Source organism: Pempheris klunzingeri, chromosome 5, assembly GCF_042242105.1.
Source record: "Pempheris klunzingeri isolate RE-2024b chromosome 5, fPemKlu1.hap1, whole genome shotgun sequence".
Taxonomy (NCBI): domain Eukaryota; kingdom Metazoa; phylum Chordata; class Actinopteri; order Acropomatiformes; family Pempheridae; genus Pempheris; species Pempheris klunzingeri.
The window spans coordinates 18,596,144-18,616,979 of NC_092016.1; the positions used below are offsets into that span (position 1 = coordinate 18,596,144).

General features: G+C 43.8%; 1 protein-coding gene across 1 annotated transcript in view; it reads right to left on the bottom strand.

The window, feature by feature from the left end:
* Positions 1–20,836, bottom strand: part of b4galnt4a (beta-1,4-N-acetyl-galactosaminyl transferase 4a) — a 119,552-nt gene that overhangs the window by 1,572 nt on the left and 97,144 nt on the right. Inside the window, exons 8-17 of the mRNA XM_070831226.1 lie at positions 18,917–18,995; positions 7,295–7,361; positions 4,990–5,154; positions 4,585–4,694; positions 3,916–4,016; positions 3,557–3,630; positions 1,873–3,403; positions 1,067–1,446; positions 688–841; positions 515–587 (exon numbers count right to left, since the gene is read on the bottom strand). Of these exons, the coding sequence (XP_070687327.1) occupies positions 515–587; positions 688–841; positions 1,067–1,446; positions 1,873–3,403; positions 3,557–3,630; positions 3,916–4,016; positions 4,585–4,694; positions 4,990–5,154; positions 7,295–7,361; positions 18,917–18,995 (2,734 nt within the window). The remainder of the gene's footprint in view (positions 1–514; positions 588–687; positions 842–1,066; positions 1,447–1,872; positions 3,404–3,556; positions 3,631–3,915; positions 4,017–4,584; positions 4,695–4,989; positions 5,155–7,294; positions 7,362–18,916; positions 18,996–20,836) is intronic.

Sequence of the window (20,836 nt, forward strand, 5' to 3'; positions counted from 1 at the left end):
GCCCGCAGGTCATTCAGACATGAGTGGCAGCCCTGTCATCCCACCGTGACGTTGCTGACACTCAACTGACGGATCAACGTCTGTCCAAATTTCCAGCCGCTCCACGCCCCCCTGGGTGGGTGTGCATGCTTGTGTGATAAAGAGACAGCCGGAGAGCGGCGTAAGGGCACATGCACACAAATAACCTGTGACAGGGAATGGATGTGACAGCTATGGCATACACATGACAGAAAAAATGCAGCCAACTGTCTAAGCGATTCCCCATCGCCCACAGCTGGGCTCTGTGGGAGAGGACGAAGGGAAGCAGGAGGAGGCTCGGAGATAAGGGCGAGAGCCACAGCCTGTGACAGGGCGGCCTAGCAGTGATGGATTCATTATGCACGAGTGTTCTTTCTGTCTGTCCATCAGCCAGTAAAGGTCATGTGGTCAGTGTGAGTGGCTGACCTTCAGCGAGTGTCTTTTCTCTGCCAGCTCACATATTGTTGTCTTGCCTCCGTGTGTTTGTTTCTCTAACCTCAATAGTGTCCACTCCGATCTGCAGTCCAGCTGAGCGCTCAAAGTTCCCTTCTCTCCTTAGGTACTCATATCTATCAAAGCGACAATATACACACACATCACATGGAAGCAATTGGTGACATTTCGATGTCTATTTGAAGTCATATTACGGACTGTGTTGCATGCACACACCTCGGTACGCTGCTCTCTCGAAGTGCCTGCTCCACGTCCATGTCTTCACTCTCAAAGTCGACAATGATGATGCTGAAATTGTCATCCTTCGTCTGGCGGTGAAGATTCTCCATGTCAGAGATAAACTGCTGTACCCAGCGAGCCTGGTTTTTCACTGAAAAGAAGTAAGAACAAAGGGACAAGTATAGTGCAAGTTAGAAAAACAAAAAAATTGTTTTTCCTCTAATGATGTATATTCGTTGCATGTGCTGGATTTTCTCCATTTGAGTAGAAAGTGAATGAATAATTCATTATAAGCCTGAATAATCTTGGTTTAACAATTGGCTCCGCATAAATTATTCAATTCTGAAAGTTAACTGAAGTAAAGTTTTTGACTGACCTGGCACCACAAAGTGCACCATGACATCTCTCCTCCACTGCAACATGACCGGCTGGCAGAGAAGAGGCTTAGCGTACGCAGTGCTCCAGGGGGTCGCTCCAGGCCGGGCGGCGGGCCTGTTGGAGGGAGGAGGCGCCGGAGTGGCGAAGCTGGGCGTGGCAACTGCTGGGGCCGAAGCCGGAGCCGAGGCCGGGGCAGAGTCTGTGTTCTCCAGACTTTCCTCTCCTTGCCTGCTGCGGTGGAGCAGCAGGTAAATGTATTCTGACAGACGCACCACGCTGCGGCCTCTCTCCATTAGCTCCAGCTCCACCAGGTAACGGTTACCTCTCGCTGAGTCGCGCCGTTTCTCAACGTTGATGATTCGCAGCAGGGTGTAGATCCTGGGGTGTAGACAGAGAGAGGCTTAAGACAACAAAGACAGGTTGTCCACGCCCTGAAATATGACATGACTGTCATAAAACACTATGTCTTGATCGCTCTCACTACTGGGTTAATTAAAACTTGGCTACTCATTATCTGAAGATAGTACAGTGTCATATGGGGTTAAAAAACAGAGTTAATGGCCAAGCTACTTTACACAAATAACGTCAAGGTTTGTAAGCAAGGAAAATGGTAATCAGTGCACAGAGGATTGCTAACATGAAGTCAAAGCACGAGGGCATGACCAGTATGTTCTCTGTAAAATTACTTCTTGCTTTACACATTGATTAGCATAGAGACCATAATTTCAACTTTGAGGCTTGGAGGAAAACATGAGCCCTTGTTTTAGCCTCATATCATTCTCCCTCCCTCCCCTTTATCCTCACCCTCCGTTGCGTTCGTTGAGTTTCTCCATGTACTGCGCCAACACGTCCACCACCTCACTCTCTGCCAGCTGAAGGTTGCCAGACACGTTGCAGCGCAGGTCATTCCAGTCAGAGCGCAGCAGCTCAAAGTCCATCGGATTGACTGAGAAGGTCCTCTGCCAATTGATGCTCTCCTCTGCCCAACCTGGCCGAGCCTCGACCTCCTCGTAGCTGTAGTCCGACATCTCGCCCTCTTCTGGTTCTGGCTCGGGATCAGGGTCAGGGTCGGGATTAGAGCGGTTTATATCCTGGTCGAGTTCTGCCGGGTTTGGGTCCGGTTCTGGCTGCTGCTGGGACTCTGTGATCTCTGAGGTCCTGAGGTAAGAAGTGACTCGTGATTGACCTTGGAGCGTGTTCTCTGTGGAGTTAACTGGAGGTGGAGGGGGATCTTTATGATGGGACAGTGGGGTTAGCGGGTCCGCTTTGCTGGGTATGCCAACAGTGACATTTGTCTTGGTATCCTGGTGATTCCCTTTCCTCTTGCTTTTCTCTGGGTGTTTTGCCCCAGACTTCTGTATACTTTCATTCTGTATGTTGCTGCTTCCATTGTGAGGAGATGTCTTACCTTCTTTTGTGGGGAGATTGGGCCAGAGCTGAGGGGCACTAACAAGACTTTTACCTCCCGTTATGCCTCTGCCGACATGCCCTTTGGCACCCAGGTTGACCAGCCTTGTGGTCTTCCCAGTTTGGTACAGAAAAACCCCCGGGAACACCTCTCTAGGGTGGCGAGATGCCCTCTCCTCCCTCCTTTCCCGTCGCTGCTCCCTCTCCCTCTCCCTGTCCTTCTCCCGCTCCTTGGCAGGTCGAGGCCTGGTGATGTAGATCTTGTTCTCCTCCCTCTTGTCCTTCTTGTTTCCAGAGACCTTGTTGTTGCTATCATGGAGGTTATTGCTATGGGCGGAGTTGCTGAGGATCTGCTTAGCTCTGCTGGCAAGAGCAGAGAAGGAGGACTTTTGAGGGAAAAGCAGTGACGACTTGCTCAGTTTAGGCGGAGTCTCAGCTCCCTTGTCTACTCCTCCCCCGCCACCACCTGTTCCTCCCCCTTTCCTGCCGGGACCCAACTCTGCAGGACCAGTGCGGATCCAAGAGAGGGAACGACCCCGGACCACGCTGTCTACGTCGGGCTGAAGCACCCTCTCTTGGGGCTCTTCAACTCCCTTCCTGGTGTCTTGTCTGGTGTTTCCTCTTGTATGGTCTCTTCCCCAGTCTCCGTCTAGATCCCTACCTATCTGTCCATCTCTGTGAGGAAAGTGTCGCCTTTCTCTTCGGTGTATGATACTGTTGACTGCTCCCTCCTCGTCTTCATCAGGGTCCTCCTCCTGCTCTTCTTCCCCGTCTCTGCCAGCTGGTGTGGGCCCAGGTTTTGAGTGCTGGTGGGATGGGTTGGAGGTGTGGCTGGTCTGGCTGGGATTGGATGACTTCTTGGGCGGCTGCGTTCCAACAATCTCTGCTTCGTCCTCTACATCTACCACCTCCTCTTCCTCTAGGAAATCTGGGGGCATGAAGGACATACAAAGTTGAAAGAGTGTGTGTACGTGCATGGATACATACATACATACATATATGTGTGTGTATATGTGTGTGTGTGTGTGTGTGTGTGTGTGTGTGTGTGTGTGTGTGTGTGCGTGTGTTCATTATTATTTACCATCTGGGTTGGGGAAGAAAAACGGTCTATCATCTTCCTCCTCATCCATCTTCATATATTTGTAGAACCCAAACCTGGCAGACAGAGCATGAAGCAACACACACACACACACACACACACACACACACACACACACACACATCAATACACAAAACCACATGCATTACCAGCAGATTAAAGTTTCAAAATCTCTTGAAGCACAATCAGCGTAATCCCTTGGTGAGAGGTCGCATGAATCACTGCCATCAAATTCACACTTGAACAGATATTCTGCATAATCAGTGTACTCGCTCGTATGCACAAGACAGGGATAAATGCTCCCATAGCTCCCCCGGAGATAAAAGCAATAATGTCCTTACTTCTCCAAGTAGATAGGGGATTCTCTGTAGAAACACTTGTTCTCTCGCTCCATGTGGGTCAGACGTGTGAAGTCATTGGGATAAACGAAGGATAGATACACCTGAAGAAAAGGTCAATGTCAATCAAAAATGCAACGACCCCAGAAAACACGGATGAAGGAGGCAATTCTCATTTAGCAACATCCTATGAAGATTGGATTAATTTACGCTAAATAATCCTGTGTTTTCTTATGGTGAATACAGTCAAATCTAACATGGATTTGTGTTTTTGTGGCACTGATTTCCTGCCCATCACTTTGTCTCTGCAGCTGCTGCAATAACTTGTATAATCCTATAGGGGGGAGCAGTGCTCAACATTACCTGCCACCTGCTACACTTGTGTTGTGCTAAAAAAAAAAGGGAGAGATGCAGTGATGACATCCAAACCAGCACGAACTCTTGTGTTCTCTGTCCACTTGATCTGAATAGTATGCTCACTCTGTAAAGGGCTACTTTTTGGCAGGGTTAAGGGCTTCTGCCTTAATTAGATGCATTTCTGATGACCCCACAGCTCCAATGTTAGTAAGACCTCGATTTCTCACACATACTGACACCCAAAAACATAATCACAGATCCTGAGTGGCAGGTCTTTTTGTGATGCAGAAGGTAGCTGATGAAAAGATGACTTACAAATTGCAGACCCTGGTATCTGGCGATGGGAAAATCTTTGACTACATAAGTTGGAGAGTAGAGACAGGCTGGAAGAACATTTTCCAGTCGGGAGGGGTCGATCATTGGAGCTGAGGAGAGAAGACAAAGAGAGAAAGGGAGGTAAATATTTGAGGTCAGGTACAAACAAATATATGGAATTCTGGGTTCAACAAACGCAAGGGCAGATGATCAGGGCAAAGGAAAACACACTAAGAGATGGAACACAGCCAGCCAGATGAAATGATCGTCTGAATGCATCTAAACTGACAGCCAGACAGTCTGTGCGCCAGACAGTCAATCAGTCAGTTAGACAAAATGACAAGCCAGGAAACCAGGATGAGGACAGAAAAGGGGACAGCCTGAAATGACGACTGGCAGATTTACTGCTGTAGAAGGTGTCCCTGGGGTCCGGCTTCAGCATATCCGCTCCATGCTGCACGATGCTGCCTCCCTCCAGACCCTGAGGCTGAAACTCCTCTGGGAGACGGATGTGACTGGCCAAGGTCTGGGGGATGTGGTCCACACCGTTCATCTTCAGGTTGGACTCGTCTGAAAAATACAAAGACGGGGAGACACAGAGTGAGGCAGAAGAAGAGGTGACGTAGAAGAGGAAAACAGGAAAAGATGTATTATTGCGATCACTGTTTTGAGACACAAATATAATATTAGCTGTTGAAACAAAAGCATCACACGCCATGTGTCGCAATCATCACGATTCTTTACCGACTGCGAAAAGGTGGGGAGAAAAAAGAGGGAAAGAGAGGCAGCGAGGAGAGAAACAAAAGGGCGGGGAGGAAGAGGAGGAGTGCAGACACAAAAGCTGAAGGGAGATGATGAAGAAAAAAGTTGGAAGAAAACAAAAACAGAGCAGAGCGGAGTCATAATTATACCAATCGATAGCAGGGAAGGAGGAGGGAGCATGTGTGATTAATGACATGTCACTAGCAAGGCCTGATGGGAGAAATGCTTTATAATTAACAGGGTGGTCAGCATCATTTTTATCCTCCAGGGGGTGGAGTGTGCACAGTGTGTGTGGCTGTGTGCACGGGCTACACAGAGAAATCCTTTTTTTTTAGACTTTCTTTCTTCTAACAATAAGACATCTGTTGCTTACATACCTGGTTTCCACTACACACAAGCCTTGCCAAGACTAATTAATTATCTATGTTACCGAAATCCTCAGAACAAGCATACAAACAAAGAAAATAATGGAACTCTCTTCTCTTCTCTCTCCTTTGATTCATGTCTATCATGTTGAACAAATGCAGTGGCTTATATTAAAACACTACAGTATTATTTCTGTAGGCACAGATATTGAGACCGTGTCCATGTTGTAATACCATAAAAATACCTCGTTTGAATTTTCTAGTGTCTGTAGTACATTTCAGATTGCATGTGTATGTGTGTATAACAATTCATTAACAGCTACCATCTGGGCTGCACCTTTAGGTGTAGTTTCCCTGATTCTGATCTGTACTGAAAAAGTATGATCGTGCCAATAAAGAGGTGTATTTGGCTTGAACCCACGAGGAATCATTATGGAGCTGTAGTGAAGTGCCCTGCAAATTAAGATGGTATACAATACACCATTTACAATTATCCTGACATAAGAATTCAGCTTTATTCTGTCGGCAGGATTTTTGACCACAAGGATGGATGTTGCCAAAACTATTTAGATGACATGCCGCACTCTGGAGATATTAAAAAAACAATTAAAAATCTGCAAGACAAATAAGTAATCAGTGTTCATACAGTTTGGTACAATTCCTTCCTCCTTAACTGACTAAGTCTGAGCTGAAAAAGTTAGTTCTGGATCACTTTCTCGTGTCAAAATATGTATGGATGTACAGAATTTGAACATTTTAGCTGGTGAGCCACCCATCTCGCAACTTTCCTGCTACGACTCTGTAAAAGACAAGTTGTTGAAAGCGTGACATAAAGGGAGGGGTAGGGTTGGGTGGGTGACAGATGAGGAGATGGTAATGCATCCAGCAGGTGACCTCATATACTGCACAAGGCCTCCTTCTTCCCTGTCATAACTAGTCATAAACAAGAAGGCATACATCCATAGCAACCTGCAGCTTTGCCCAAAATGACAACTCCACACATCATTTTCTGTGCAGCTGGCATTTTCCCTTGTTAACGATTCTGAATCCCTGAGACACACTGCTATTCTTGGAGCTATAGAGGTTAGACGTCTACTCAGGAGCTAGTGCTCTCATCTCTGCTATGAATGACACCTATAGAGAAAAATAGAGCAACTATTAGATTCTGTATTTTCTCTCTTGGCCCCACATTGAGAGGATATGCCACACTCTCAAAGTGACAATCTGCAGCTGCCCTATGAGAAAAAAATAGTGCTGTTTGAGGCACAAGAGATAAGCACATCTTGTTTCAAGAAAAGGCTCATTCTGTGACATTAAACTGCTGATCGATACCAGACTAGACAAATAAAGTTCTTTTTTATAGAACCATTTCCTCTTTCTATTTGGCTCTCAGCTAGAGAAAAAGTCTAGGAATTGAAAAAGAAATAAATATTTATTCTCTCATTAAAAAGTTCTATCGCAGCCACAAGCATCAGAAAACTTTGAAGTCCATTTTGAAAATCATAGTGAAATTTCTTTCATTTCCAAAACAAGCTGACAGAAGCTTTCCATGCAATGTATCAGCAGGGCAGCTGAGCTCTTACCTGTATACAGGGAGATGTAGGCTGAGTCTATCACTTCATATTTCAGACCGGGGAGGAATGGACGCCACTGTGTGTGAAAGCAGAGAGCGAGAAAAAAAGGACGGAGTGAGGAGAGACAACTATATGTCAACATGTGGAAAGTATAAGGAGAGCAGAGACTGTCCATCACTGTTTGCAGGCTAAGCTGTGACACTCTGTGTTATTGATCTCAGCAACAGGGATCGATCAGATGCTGGGTTTTGGTATAAACAAGCAAAATCTGAGAGAGAAGAGGAAACAGAGGGAAAAAAAAACATGTGGCACATGCACAGACAACAAGAAGTGCAAAGGGGGAGAGCATAGAAGGGTGAAATCAGCAAACAAGAGGAAAAAAAAAAAACCTGAGAAAATAGACCCCGAGCAGAGCAAGAACATAGCCGTAGGAATAAAACAGTGACATGTAGGTGTAAAAAGGAAAATCTGATAATGACCTGAAAACAGAGAGAGAGAGAGAGAGAGAGAGAGAGAGAGAGAGAGAGAGAGAGAGAGAGAGGCAACAATTCTTTTAAATAGATTTCACAATTACCACGTCACTTCTGGTTACCCAGGATATAATCACAGGAGACAGGTCATTTTCCAGCCCTCCGGTTGAGAATACAAATATAAACACCCTCTTCATACTCATGCAAATTCCTCCACTTGTGCATGTGCACAACAAATACACACACATCCACATTTCATCATTCATGTAACAACAATTGGAGCATTAATTGCCTGTATGTAACAGCCCAGTCCAGCATTTGTTTTAATGCTTTATCTACATTGTATGCTACACTGACACAGTAATACAGATGCACATATCCAAACAAGTGCACATACAAAAGAACAACAAACAAGGACACGGTGCGGCATCACGCTGAGCAGCAGCAGGCAGCAGCTCAGCAGGGCACCCAAGGCTTCAGCATTGTGTCATTATTTTAGGGTGATTGTCCTCAAGGTCGAGTCAGCGGGCTGTCACAGCCTGACTCAAGGAAGGACGGAAAAGTGGAGACCACCTATGAGTTGTAAGACAAGAAGTTCACCTGTCCAAAGTAGGCACAAAAAACCACATTAAAGAAAGTTTAAGCAAATGCAGCAATGCCCTTGCACAACATCAGCGGTGTAAACGATGTTTGACATTAAGGACGCGCTCAGTTGTTGTGGAAACTAAATGGAACCAGACAAACCAAAAAGATAATGGAAGCAACAGTGAATCAGACACCACAAACACTGAGTGACAGTAGCTTCCACAGAACCGCAGACTGTCATAGCAAGTGGGCTGAATTGACCGTTTGCAACACAGCGCTTTGTGTAAAGGTTCTTATCCTAGCTTTTTCTGGAGCTTTTAATCACATGTCATGGTTTTCTTCTGGAGCTTTTTTTTTTCTGTATGGGATGTGATTAGTTGGCTGCATTGCTGCCACGCAAATGGAAAAAAAAAATAGGGCATGGCTCTATTTTCTGCAAAGAGATTACCTCTAAAAGGCTCAGGCTTTGGTTAACTGTCAAATGAGCCAATGACAGTTGACGCTTTGACTTGCGGTTGGCGGTGTGTTACAGCTGCATGTGTGTGTGTCTAGGAGGAGTTATCACGGGGCCCATCCTTTGCAAGGCTCAATGCAGTTCAACACTCGGCTCCTGTCACATCGGCCGTAATACTGCATGTACTGCATGTGTTGCCTTACAGCTTTGTGTTCATTGTCCGGCCCCATGGTTCCTTAGATTAATTCCTCCGAGGGAGATATTGACCTAGCAAGTATTTAGATGTGCGTTTGCATTTGCACCTTGCATGTTCAAGCACACGCAGTATTTGATGCGTGTGTGTCAGTGTGGGTGTGTACGCTGTGCGTGCTGGTGCGTCCTCTGTGAAATAGTGTTGACAGGGAGCAGCAGGAAGAAGCAGAGGCCTGCTCGCTGGGCCCACAAGTTCAACAGAGAGGGAAAAAAATCAATATCCAAGGGGAAATAATAACAAGTACCAATCGCAGTGCAAAATGGCAGCGAGCAACCAGCAGTGTTGTTTCATCACGTTTCATCATGCCTGGACCACCGAGTGACATATGAGCTTTAAGTATTGTTTTTATTCAGCTAGCCAAAAGTGGGTGTTGCGCTGAGTCAGAGTGGGTGGTTCGATGCCCACCCGTGTGACATGCATACAGTGCTTTCTTTCCAGCTTAGGCACACACACACACAGACCCCCACACACACACACACACACACAGGTAGTTTGCCTCAAGTTCCATCAGGCACAGGTTATTTTTTATCCCTCAATGATTAGGAGTTTATTTCTTCTGAGAGAGCTTGCTGCTGTTGTGTTTTGTTTCCTTCAACTCAGTCGGCTGCTCCAAAGCCCAAGGCAGCATGGATATGAATTTGTTTTGTTAGTGTGACACATTAGTAGCAACATAATAAAAACTATCTGACCTTTCCCAGTTTACATGAAAATCAATTCAGATTTAAAATCGACTAAAATCAACAGTAAATAAACACTTCCATTCAGTGGTTCCACAGTCCTGCATTTTCTAGGGGGATATATCCTTTTTTGTCAGTATCCTCTTATTAAATCACGGAATTTGCAATCAAGTGAAGATGGAACGATGGCGAAAACTGCAGGATTAAAGAGGAGGAAAGATGTCTCCTTGAATCACACAGCTTCAACTGGACAAAGGCTGTCCAGGTGTTGTCCACGTCCATTTGTTCAGTTGAGGAAAGAGAGGTTCACTGTGTGCTTTCTATCTGTCTTCTCTCTCCTTTTCTGTATCTTACTCACACACACACACACACCTGGCTTTAGGCCCAAATTGGTGGAGTGGTGAAGAAAGGGAAAGTCAGTGGCAGAGTGGGTAGCAGAACAAGAGAGATGTTAACAAGCCTGACGACACCTGCCTGAGGGAAAAGGCAAGAGGAGACCGGGACTACGGTGTTGATATTTATTTATTTAACTTTTATTTATACAGCGTTGGTTGGACAAGCTTACATAGCAATATAAAACAGCAGCTTCTCTACGGGTACACTGACTTCTTGAGGGCAGGACTGGAAATCGTATGATAATTATCAAGGTCCCTGCAAATACCAATTATGAGCCACTTTCCACATGCTGGGGATGATACAGGGTTGAATCATATGACAGGTGAGTCAATATTTTCAACATCTTTTTGACAAGACAATGAATAAAGAATTTATCATACTGACAACTATTATCTGTCTAGTCAAAGTCTGATAGAGACCTCCATTGTTGTCTAAACTCTATTAAGGCACATTAGTGAACTACATTTATGCACTGGATGACACGTTCCTTCATACCAATGAGGGTTCTGCAGCTGTAAATACTCAATAGTGAGTGTGCAGCAATCCACAGCTGAAAATAGTCCTAAAACAAATGCTTGCTAAAACCTATGGTGCCCAGCTGTTTTAGGAGATTACTTCAAAACACAACTGTATGACGGAATGGGGTCAGGGCTGAGAACATGGACAGGGTGGGTGGAGAGATGGAATAATGCATTGTTGTTTTGGTCTTTTAATGGGATTTATTGAAAAAAAGAAAGATAGCTACATGTCATATCCTGCAGACAGACATTAGATAAAAATGATCCAAGTTGTCAAAGTTGAGACAAACAATCTTAAGAAGTGGGCCAAGGTTAGGTCAGGCATAGCAGAGTCTTAAAAATTACTTCATGGAGGCTTGCTTGTTTTTCGTGTCTTTTGTTATATGCACCGAGTTATGATTTAGTCATGGAGAGTGGCTGGAGAAAGAGAGGGCAAGGACACACAAGACAGTGGTAGAAAAACACTGCGGCTATGGACTCCAGTGTACCCCAGCACACAAATGAGATAAAAAAATCTCTCAAATCCCAAAACAGGATTTGGGAGTTTGAGTTGAAAGCCATGCGTTTGACACATATGGCGATATGTATTGCTGTAATCCTTGTCAGACATACAATGCGGTTGATCTCTGTGGATATAACAGTTAGAGAGCTCACAGTAAGTCCACTAAGAACTGAGACAGCTATTTCACAGCCGCGGGATAAAACAGTCACACAGGACAAAAATGAAGTAGAGTGAAGGCTGTTACTTAGGTGGAGGAAATGGACATTGTTAATTTGGTCTTAAGCCACCATTCATTCTGTGATTACTCATTTTGAGTTTGAATGAAAGGCAGAATGCAGCAGTGCTCTCGTTGACCTGTCTCTGCGCCAGACGGTTGTTTGGCCGTAGGAACGCTGACTTCCATGATAATGACATGTTGCTAATAAGCCATGAATTATGTCGTGAAGTATGTGGTGCAATAAAGTGACAGCTAACAAGCGTGTTACATTAATAAACTTTGTCTCTTCGTTTTCAGGTTTAGGGGAAGGAGGCATTTTTTCTTTTCTGTTGACATTTACAGAAGAGTCCTTGTACTTTGCAAACAGGAGCTGAGTATTTACAATAATGTTCAGCATAATCTGGCTTAAAAATTTTATATCTGCGGTTTTGAACGAACAGGATATAGGATACATTTTGTGAAATATGCTTATTTGCTTTTTTGTCAAGAGACAGATGTGGAGATTGATATCACTCTCAAGTCTGTGTGGCAACTACTTGAAGCTACCTAAAGCAGCCAGTTAGCTTAGTTTAGCATAAAGAATGGACACTGTGGAAACAAAACCTGCCAAACAGCAACTCCGAAGCTCACTAACTAGTGTGTTTTATCTGTATAAAAACCAAATAGTAAAAAAAGGACACAGAGTGGTTAAAGATCAGCTGTTGTGACCTTGATGTTGCTAGGAAACCAGTGTAGACTCCAGGAAGTTACTGGGTTACTAATGGTCTACATAGTCTGAATTTAACATTTACTCGACAGCTTTGTTAGGTACAGCTGGCCATTCAACTCAATGCTAAGACTTGATTTAAAAAAAAAAAAAAAAAACACACACAGGCTTCTCAAGACTAGGGATAAAATATGGGAGGTGACAAGCGAAGGCAAGAAAGAGTTCCACTTACTGATGGGATGCAAGAAAAGTTATGACAGCTTTGGTAGGACGAGAAACAAAAGAATGAATTTTAACATTGGCAGTAATGGAAAGTCTGCAGCATGGAGCTATGATGCTGCCCACTGACAGGCGCCTGGCAGCAGAGCATCAAGGAGAGACTCCTGACAGGCTCTTAACAGATACCTCCCCAACAGAGCACAGCAGACACGTAAGACTGCTGGTGTTTTGATGCTTCGCTAATACTATTGTACAACCTTCATGCTATGAAAGTTAACAAGGGTGCAGACAGTGAAGAAGAGTCGGGAAAAAAAACACCTAAACAAAAGAGGCTAACCAAGAACTACAGCATAGAAACAATGACTTAGAGATACTGACTGATTATGCTCTTATTTCAATTGACAACTAAACAGAACTAAACACTTACATGCTGGAGGATAAATGCCATTCTCCATTCCCTGTCATGCTGACATGAAAACAGTGCCTTGTTTTTCATGTCATATAACGTCTTGCCTGGGGATGAAGGAACAATATTCAAAGAGATGAGGAGGTGGATACAGATACGGGGTGTTTGATTTTTTTTATGCTGAATTATACATTAGGTAAAGTCTCTCAGACCAGACATTTCAGAGAGACAAATGAGCCCAATATCCATAGCAATTACTGGGGCGTCGTAGCCGGTGCGTCCACGGTGCGTCGGAGGAGAAACCGGTTAGTCACACTAGCACTCTCACTAGATTCAAATAATGACAAACTTAGATGACTGAGCACCCCAGCACACCTCTTAAATCTCATGTGTTTGCTCTGCAGCCAATAAAAGCTTTGATAAAGACATGAAGGTATTTGGTCAGCTTACTGGAAAAGAGATAACACAAGAATAACAGAGTACAAACAGAGACAAAAACGGATGTAAAAGCATGACGTCAGAGACCTGACTGAGCATGTATATATTGCTTCAGTATGAAAGCACTAATGCAGCCAATAGCAGATTTCAAAAAAAAAAACATTCAATGATAAAATACATTAGCGGAATGTAATCCGACACTTTCAACATGACCTGAATACGCTAACAGCAGCGTGCCTGCATGTTCTCACATTTAACTCTGAACACGAACTCTTGAGCTTTCAAACAGAAAAACAGTCCGGGTGATCTTAAGGTCATCGCTCACACATATTAAGAAACTGCTACATGCTCATGGCTATTAAAATTTAATTATCTACTTAGGTCACATACATAGCAGGCAATGTCTTAATAAGATTCAATGGCATAAAGAGGCAAGACAGGGTGAAAAATGATGTAAGCATGTGAAAGTTAACATGACGAGGAAACAATGAGTGTGGAGGATGGGACACTACATTGATTCCTTTTCAATGTTAAAATTGTGTCATGTGTGGGACAGTGCTCTTTGGGAAGAGTCTGATCAAACCTGCATGATGACAAGAGAAAGTGTTAGCATGAAAGCCAGAAAGAGGAACACGGACGTCTGTTAACAGCTTCAAATCTCTGTAGGCTCAAAACGCACCAGGGTCCCCCCGGAAGTTCAATGAATGAGAATAGTTTTTAGTTGTATGATGAGATCTTCTCAATTATGAGAAGTAAATCCCATTGAGAATTTTTGCTCATGTCTTGGACTTTTCATCATCTTCAAGAAGAGGGAGAGCCTTGATGATCACACTGAAATCATTACAGTCAAATCAACTGGGATGGAGGTTGCCCTGTGGAGGATGAGAGGTAGTAAAAGCATCCCACGCCATTCTCGAGCTATCGCTGGTTCGGTAAAGGTTAATGCTGGTGCTTCTGGTTTTTCCATGCACTCATATACATCCTAATCTACAGAAGGCACCGGAAGACACACAAAATGAATAAATAGATAAATAACCGTGGTGGCCGAAGCAACCATCCACACTAGTTGTAGAGGAGACCACCAAACACAAAACTGAATTAATCTCAATCTGGGATTCTAAAATAGAACTGCAAATGCCTGTAATTAATTATTTAAAAGTAATTCATGAGTGGAGAAAAGTAAATGTATGCATGGTAATAAATAAATAAGATTAAAAAAAAGACCATAAGAAGAGGTTAAAAGTGGAAAAAAAGTACTTGAAAAGTTAAACGAGAATCTAGTGAAGGCTAGAAAAGGTGAAAATGTGATTCCATATGTCTGAGATCTGCTCTCAATGCTTGGCGGTGAAGAAACAGGGAAAGAAGAATTATTTCCAAAGTGAAATGACGCACACAATATACTCTAACAGCTGGCTCCAGGTCGCACGGGCCATTACTGGTTTATATTGAGGACGGACAGTGTGAGGCAGATGTTGAGAGGTCTGTGTGTGCATGCGTGAGTCTGCGGGGTTGGGGTAGGTGGGTGTGTGCGTACATGGGTGCGTATAAAGTGGTGGGCAGTTTGAGGCTTGGCCTGGCAGGAGTGATAAAACAGGGCCATTAAAATCCTGCATTTAAATCCCACACCCCTGGCTCTCTATAAACTTGCCATTACTAATTAAGGCGTGACTTTCCTTTCTTCTTTCCCACACTCCCTCTTCCTCTCAATCACACCGTTTAATGGCCAGCACTTTCCTTCAGTCTGTCACATGGCTAGCGAGAGACCATTAGGCTGGTGAAAAGGTTCTGTGTTCCCCTGAAAAAGATCTATATGACATTTAAGAAACTTAATGAAACTATTGCTGACAAACTGTTCTTTCATCTCCTATAATCCATTTTAAAAACAGTCATCACTCTCGAGAGAGTTTATTTGAAGTCAGTTGAAGAAAAACACTGAGGTAGGGTTTAGTAATGGAAAGGTTCAGTCAGAGTGCAACCCCAGTAGCATGCCTACTCATCCTAACAACTTAACAATCTCCTCATTCACTGGCCTGCTGTTCATACATACAAATGCAGTTGTTCCCAACGCCTTGGGAAAGGTGCAGCGTATTCCTAACCCGACTCTTCCTGTCTCTAATGCTGCTTATGTTCCGCCTACCTGCAGCCATTCTCCCTAATTCCCCTCACATGATGGAAAAGAGAGGGGCCAATGCAGGAAGAACAAGGGTTCCCTTTCTTATTTTCTCGCCAAAAGGTAACTTTCAGACTACGCTCATGTAGTCTGATATTTATTCCCTCTCCTTTCTTTATAACAAGTGCTGCTAAACGAATAAATTCCCAGAGGAACAGCCCACCTTTGGCCATGCAATCACAGCTTGGCACAGAACACAGAGGAAAGAGCTGTGCATCCACGCTATCTGCTCTTTAACAAATGAGTGCCTGAGTTTCTGCAGATTTATGTGAGCCCTGGGCTTATGCTGTTGTGGGCTGGTCACGGTAAATCTGCTATTTTTGTCAAGGTGTGAAATGTATTCCGCAGTTAAATCACGCACAGGGGCCCTACTAAGACAGCAGGGTGTATACACATACACACATTCCCGCGCACAATCTTGATTTGCTGCATGACTTTTATATGCTTCATTAAATTGTTTCTACAAGTATAAACCCACTTTGATGGCCTCATGAGTAGTTGGCTGAGGTGGGGGAGAAAGAGGGAGATAGAAAGAGACAGAGGGAGAGAGAGAGAGAGATGGATTTCCACATGACCTTGATTCCCTGGCACACACAATCACGTGAACAGTTTTCCGGATGACTTGGAAAGTCTGCAAGGAAGTTGATGATTTGAATGAGAAATACCACAAGCTAGAGAGAGCAGAAATACTTTATATAAAGGCCGTCACTGCATAGTCTGTATACACACTTCTGCACACTCATGCCCCACTTCTTTCCTCTTACTTATTCTGTCTCCTCTGCTTCTTTTAGGCAACTGTGTCTATATAGTTGTCCTTCGATCAATTCCACCAGGCCTGTTTAACAAACCAAGACCATTAAACAAACTAAGACCACCGGTTTCAAAGTGCTACATCTTTAAATCTTTCTAATAATTATTATTTTTTTTTTTTCAGTTTCTTCATCCTATTCCTTTTTGGAATGACCAGTTCACCATGGAAAAGCTTCCATCACATACACAGCTATGTGTCCCCACTGATATATATGGTGTCAAAACAGAAATAGCCATGCATTTAAACAATGCAAAAATCTATTTGCCTGTGGATATGTTTGCAACAGGCACCAGTGAAAAGATTAGATATGATCCAGAGACTCAGGGTTATATTCATTATAAAGCTGCTCTCATCGAGACAGAACGATAGGGGGCGCTCCTAGGGAACAACTCAACAAGAGTTATCGCTAACTCTGGAGCTCTATCGTTGTTGCAGTTTTTACGGCCTGTAACTTTACAACTTTGGCTCACTTTATACTCACCACCCTTGTTTTTAGACGGAGCAGGGAGCCTTTTTAAGTGAGCAAGCTCTGATAAACTACTACACCGCCAGAGCCAAACGACAGACAGTTAGCAACATTTAGCAGGTAAAAAGCACAATATTTCTTAGAAAATGGTGAAAACCAAAACAAGCCTAAAAGGAAATTAATGACCAGTGTCGAATGTACCATCTTCAGGCCGCTTAGTGGTTAAAAGGATTATCAGACTTAATTTCAAAATTCAAAATGATCCCAGCAACACTCACACCTGCAAAGATTCACACCACGTAGCCCCAAGACCCCCAACACTGGTGCCAGATTAACAAACAGGAATAACAGCAAGGACAGGATAATATGTACTCTATTTGCTTTTATTGCATTAACTCACCAACTGAGTTTGTTTGCCCTATCCATGGGATGTCTAAATAAAGGCGAAGGCATTTGTTTGCCACTGGGATGTGGCTGTCACGGGCTGTGACTTATTAGTCACACTAAAACATCATCAGCAGAATATTCATAACACACCCACATCAATGACCCACAATATCCCACAGCACAGCAACAGTATAGTACTTTGGACACCTGCCACCTACAGGACATTTCTTACAGCCTGTGTGAAAACGCACTGCTGATTATGTCAGCGGACCATTATAAAACTAGACTGGAGGCTCAAGTGTCAGTATGACATGGTTGCATAGCAGATGCATGCCTCACATACATGCACACACACACACACACAAGCACACACATACACACATACACTGACACTTAACAGGTATTGTTTTGAAAAGAACTGGACAAAAAGAGATCAAAGATATGACAGGAGAGTTTAAGCTTCTATATATGAGAATCAGAACCATTAAAAGTCGCACCGGCATCTCAGACCAAAACTAATGAGATAAACAACTGAATAAAGTTAGCCTTTTGTGAACAATGTCAAGGGATGAGGTAATTTCACTTGGCAAGCAGGCAGATGTACAGCTTGACTATTATTTTGTGGGTTGGAACATTGATTTCCGCAATTTTGATCCCACCACCGAGGCCAGCGGCAGCCATCTCAGGAACAAGGGAAAAGCGCGCGAGGCCGAGGAAGCAGAGGAGCCTGAAGCAGAGCAGCTAGAGGGGCAAGGCACACAGAAGGAGCAGCTCGAGTGGAGGTAACAGAGACCTTTTCAGCAGAAGGACATGGTTTCTTTGGCGAAGGTCTCAGTGAGCTGCATGCTTCGAACTCTTACATGCACTAACATGCACGCATGGCTGTCCCAGCTACCAAAATACAGAACAGGGAAGCTCAGATTGCAACACATACAGAGTGTGACTTCATTCTCTGCTCAGGACGCTTTTACTCCACCGTATGTTCATAAAGCAAATAACTGTTAGCTGTTAAATTAATGTTCTAAATCTCATACATAAAGACCCAGGAAGAAACTAGCAAGAAATAATGGGAAGACAAAATATCTGTAGAGTACAGTAGCCATAGGCACTGAGACAGAGTTTGCGGGGGAATAAAGTCAGACTGTGAAAGAAGTTAAAAATCATTAACCTCGAGGGTGCAAAAAACGACCTGAAGTTTTTGAAGGAACAGAGCAATTCCAGCTGTACTGCTGCGGTTCTGCTGATGATGATGGTCACCATGATGACGATAACCCGGAGTTTGTTAGAAGATTCATTCCACACACACACAAACACACACCAGTGATTTCTTTTCATCATCTGCCCTCCCACTCAAAGTACAGGCTCACATGAGGCGTGTGGGCTCTCGGTTGAAACTTCATCTCGAAATTAGGCTTCACTCATTTCTGAGCTTTGCCTGAGGTGCAGAGCACCACTTCTGTGTCAAAAGTGGTGCAGAGGAGAGTCTAAGCAAAGGCGAGAGAAAACAGAAAGCTAAAGAAGAGGAAGAGGGTGAGCAGAACAAAGATAAAGAGACAGGAAAAACCAACGAGGAGAGGTAGTGAGGGAGAGTAAGATGGAGGAGGAGTGATGACCGAATGGCAAGAAGATAGAAAAAAGATAGTTGAGAAATGTTGATGCTCTAGGGACAGCATGCAGTTGTACAATGTACCACAAAGGAGGAAAAGAGGATTTATACTTCAGGCACTTCCTTTCATTTCTCACCACCACTCCGACACTGTTAAACACAGGGTGCAGGGGAAAACGAAATGCAAATTTTCCCGCCAAAGGTGAAAGCATTATCCAGACAGGCATTTTCATATGCTAAGAGTCAGCGAGCTGAAAGATAAATGAAATGACTGGGAGGGAAAAATAGATGTAGACAGAGAGAGGCAGGATAGAGGAAGTGAGCTCTTGTGACCTGATTGGTCCACTTACCCCAACCTCCACGTGGTCTGAGCCCTTGTCATCCTGCTTGTGGAGAATCTCAAAGTAGTATTGTCTGGACGATATTAGGCTGTGGGGAGAAGAACAGAGAGAGAAAGAGAGAGCTATAGTTAGAAATATGACACTGATGAATAGAAGAAGTATCTTTCTACAATAAGCCTCTGCAGACACTTATGAAAACCCACTGACTGTTCCCGTACGGAGACCTAACACGAGTACAACTCTGATCAACTGTGGATCACCAAAAACTACAGGCACACCAGGATTTAATGAGACTCCAGTGAAGTGAGGTACATAGCTCGACTTAAAAAACATGGAAAAGTCAAAAAAAGACATGTCAGGTGGACCTGAGCATAAACAGGTTAATTAGCCTAGAACATAACTTGGTGCTACAGGCAAGATGGCAAAAGAGATGGCGGTTAGCCAGGATATTATCAGTCTTAGGTCCTGAATAAAACACTCCTTCAGAGACTGAGAGGAAGAAAATCGATGCTCCATATAAATCAGCATTTTACACTTATACACGCTCCAGTATTTCTCTAGAACTCCCGGCTAGACTGAGAGAAGGTCTGTATGTTATTCCCTGCACTGATGAAAGACACACCGAGCGACAAAGCTTTATTATTATCAAAAGCACATCTCGCATAATAGGCCAGCATCTGCTGCTGAATAAGAGACACCAGAGCACTGCTCCACACATCATTAGCTCTGAAAACACACACATACAGTCATAGTTGAATACACACACACACACACACACACGCATTTGCACATGCACACACACACACACGCACACACACCTCACCAAACAAATGTTTTGACATTTTTTGCTTTATCAATAACAACAACATGTTAGTAAAACAATGTTTGAGCTCAGCACCGCACTGTGAGTGTGCTCCCAGTTTTTCGGGCCCCACCGAGTCAGTAATACACACACACACACACACACACACACACACACACACACACACACACACACACACACACACACACAGCTGGGCAGTCAACAGAATCATGTTTTTGTTCATGTACAGCAAAGGGCCTTTATTACATGGAAAAGCTATTCATATGAGGATAAAATGGTACTGCATCTTAGAAAATCTAATTCCTATAAACAAGATCATGTTAATTTGTGAAACATTTGCTACTTTGAACTTTGGAGTCATTTGGCTCCTCCATATTCATGTATTGTGATTCACAAAGATATGTGACGGCTTTCTCTTTATTCTGTTTATTTTCTGCCTTTGTTTCCTGTGCCTCTTTTCTCTCTCTGTGATGGTTCCCTTTCTCTCTCCTGTCTCCTGTTTGTCTCCTGAAACAAACATAAGCTCATCTTCTTTGATGGAGACACCCCCCCCCCCCAAAGCACAGACAAACAATACACAAAAACAGGAATTGACATGAAAAAAGACCAACAAAGCAAACAGGGACAGTGTTGTTGCACGATGTTATCCTTGTTATAGAGCTTATAAAATCTATACAGTGAGTCTATACAATGACAAAAACGACAGATGCTCAGAGCCCAAGGTGACATCTTACACAAGTTTGTTTTTTCCAAGCATTATTGCTTGATAAATGATCAGAATGGTTACTGAAATTACAGCTGACTCACTTTTTTTTGTCAATCAACTTATTGCTTAACAGACTAATTGTTTCAAGCACTACCGGACATCAACGCCTGATCTTTCATGATAAAGCAGAATTATCCAATCACAGCTATAGTGTAGACTTATTTTGCAGTATGCGTGTGTGTGCGCTTGTGTGACTCTATTTTTGTTCCTGACGTAGATGAAAGGGAAGGACGAAGGCTGAGGGGGCACGGTCACGTGTTGCCCCGTACACAAATGCCGCCCTATCATCCGCCTGGCCAGTGTTCTGTAACCAATAAATCATCGCAGGTGCAGGAGAGCA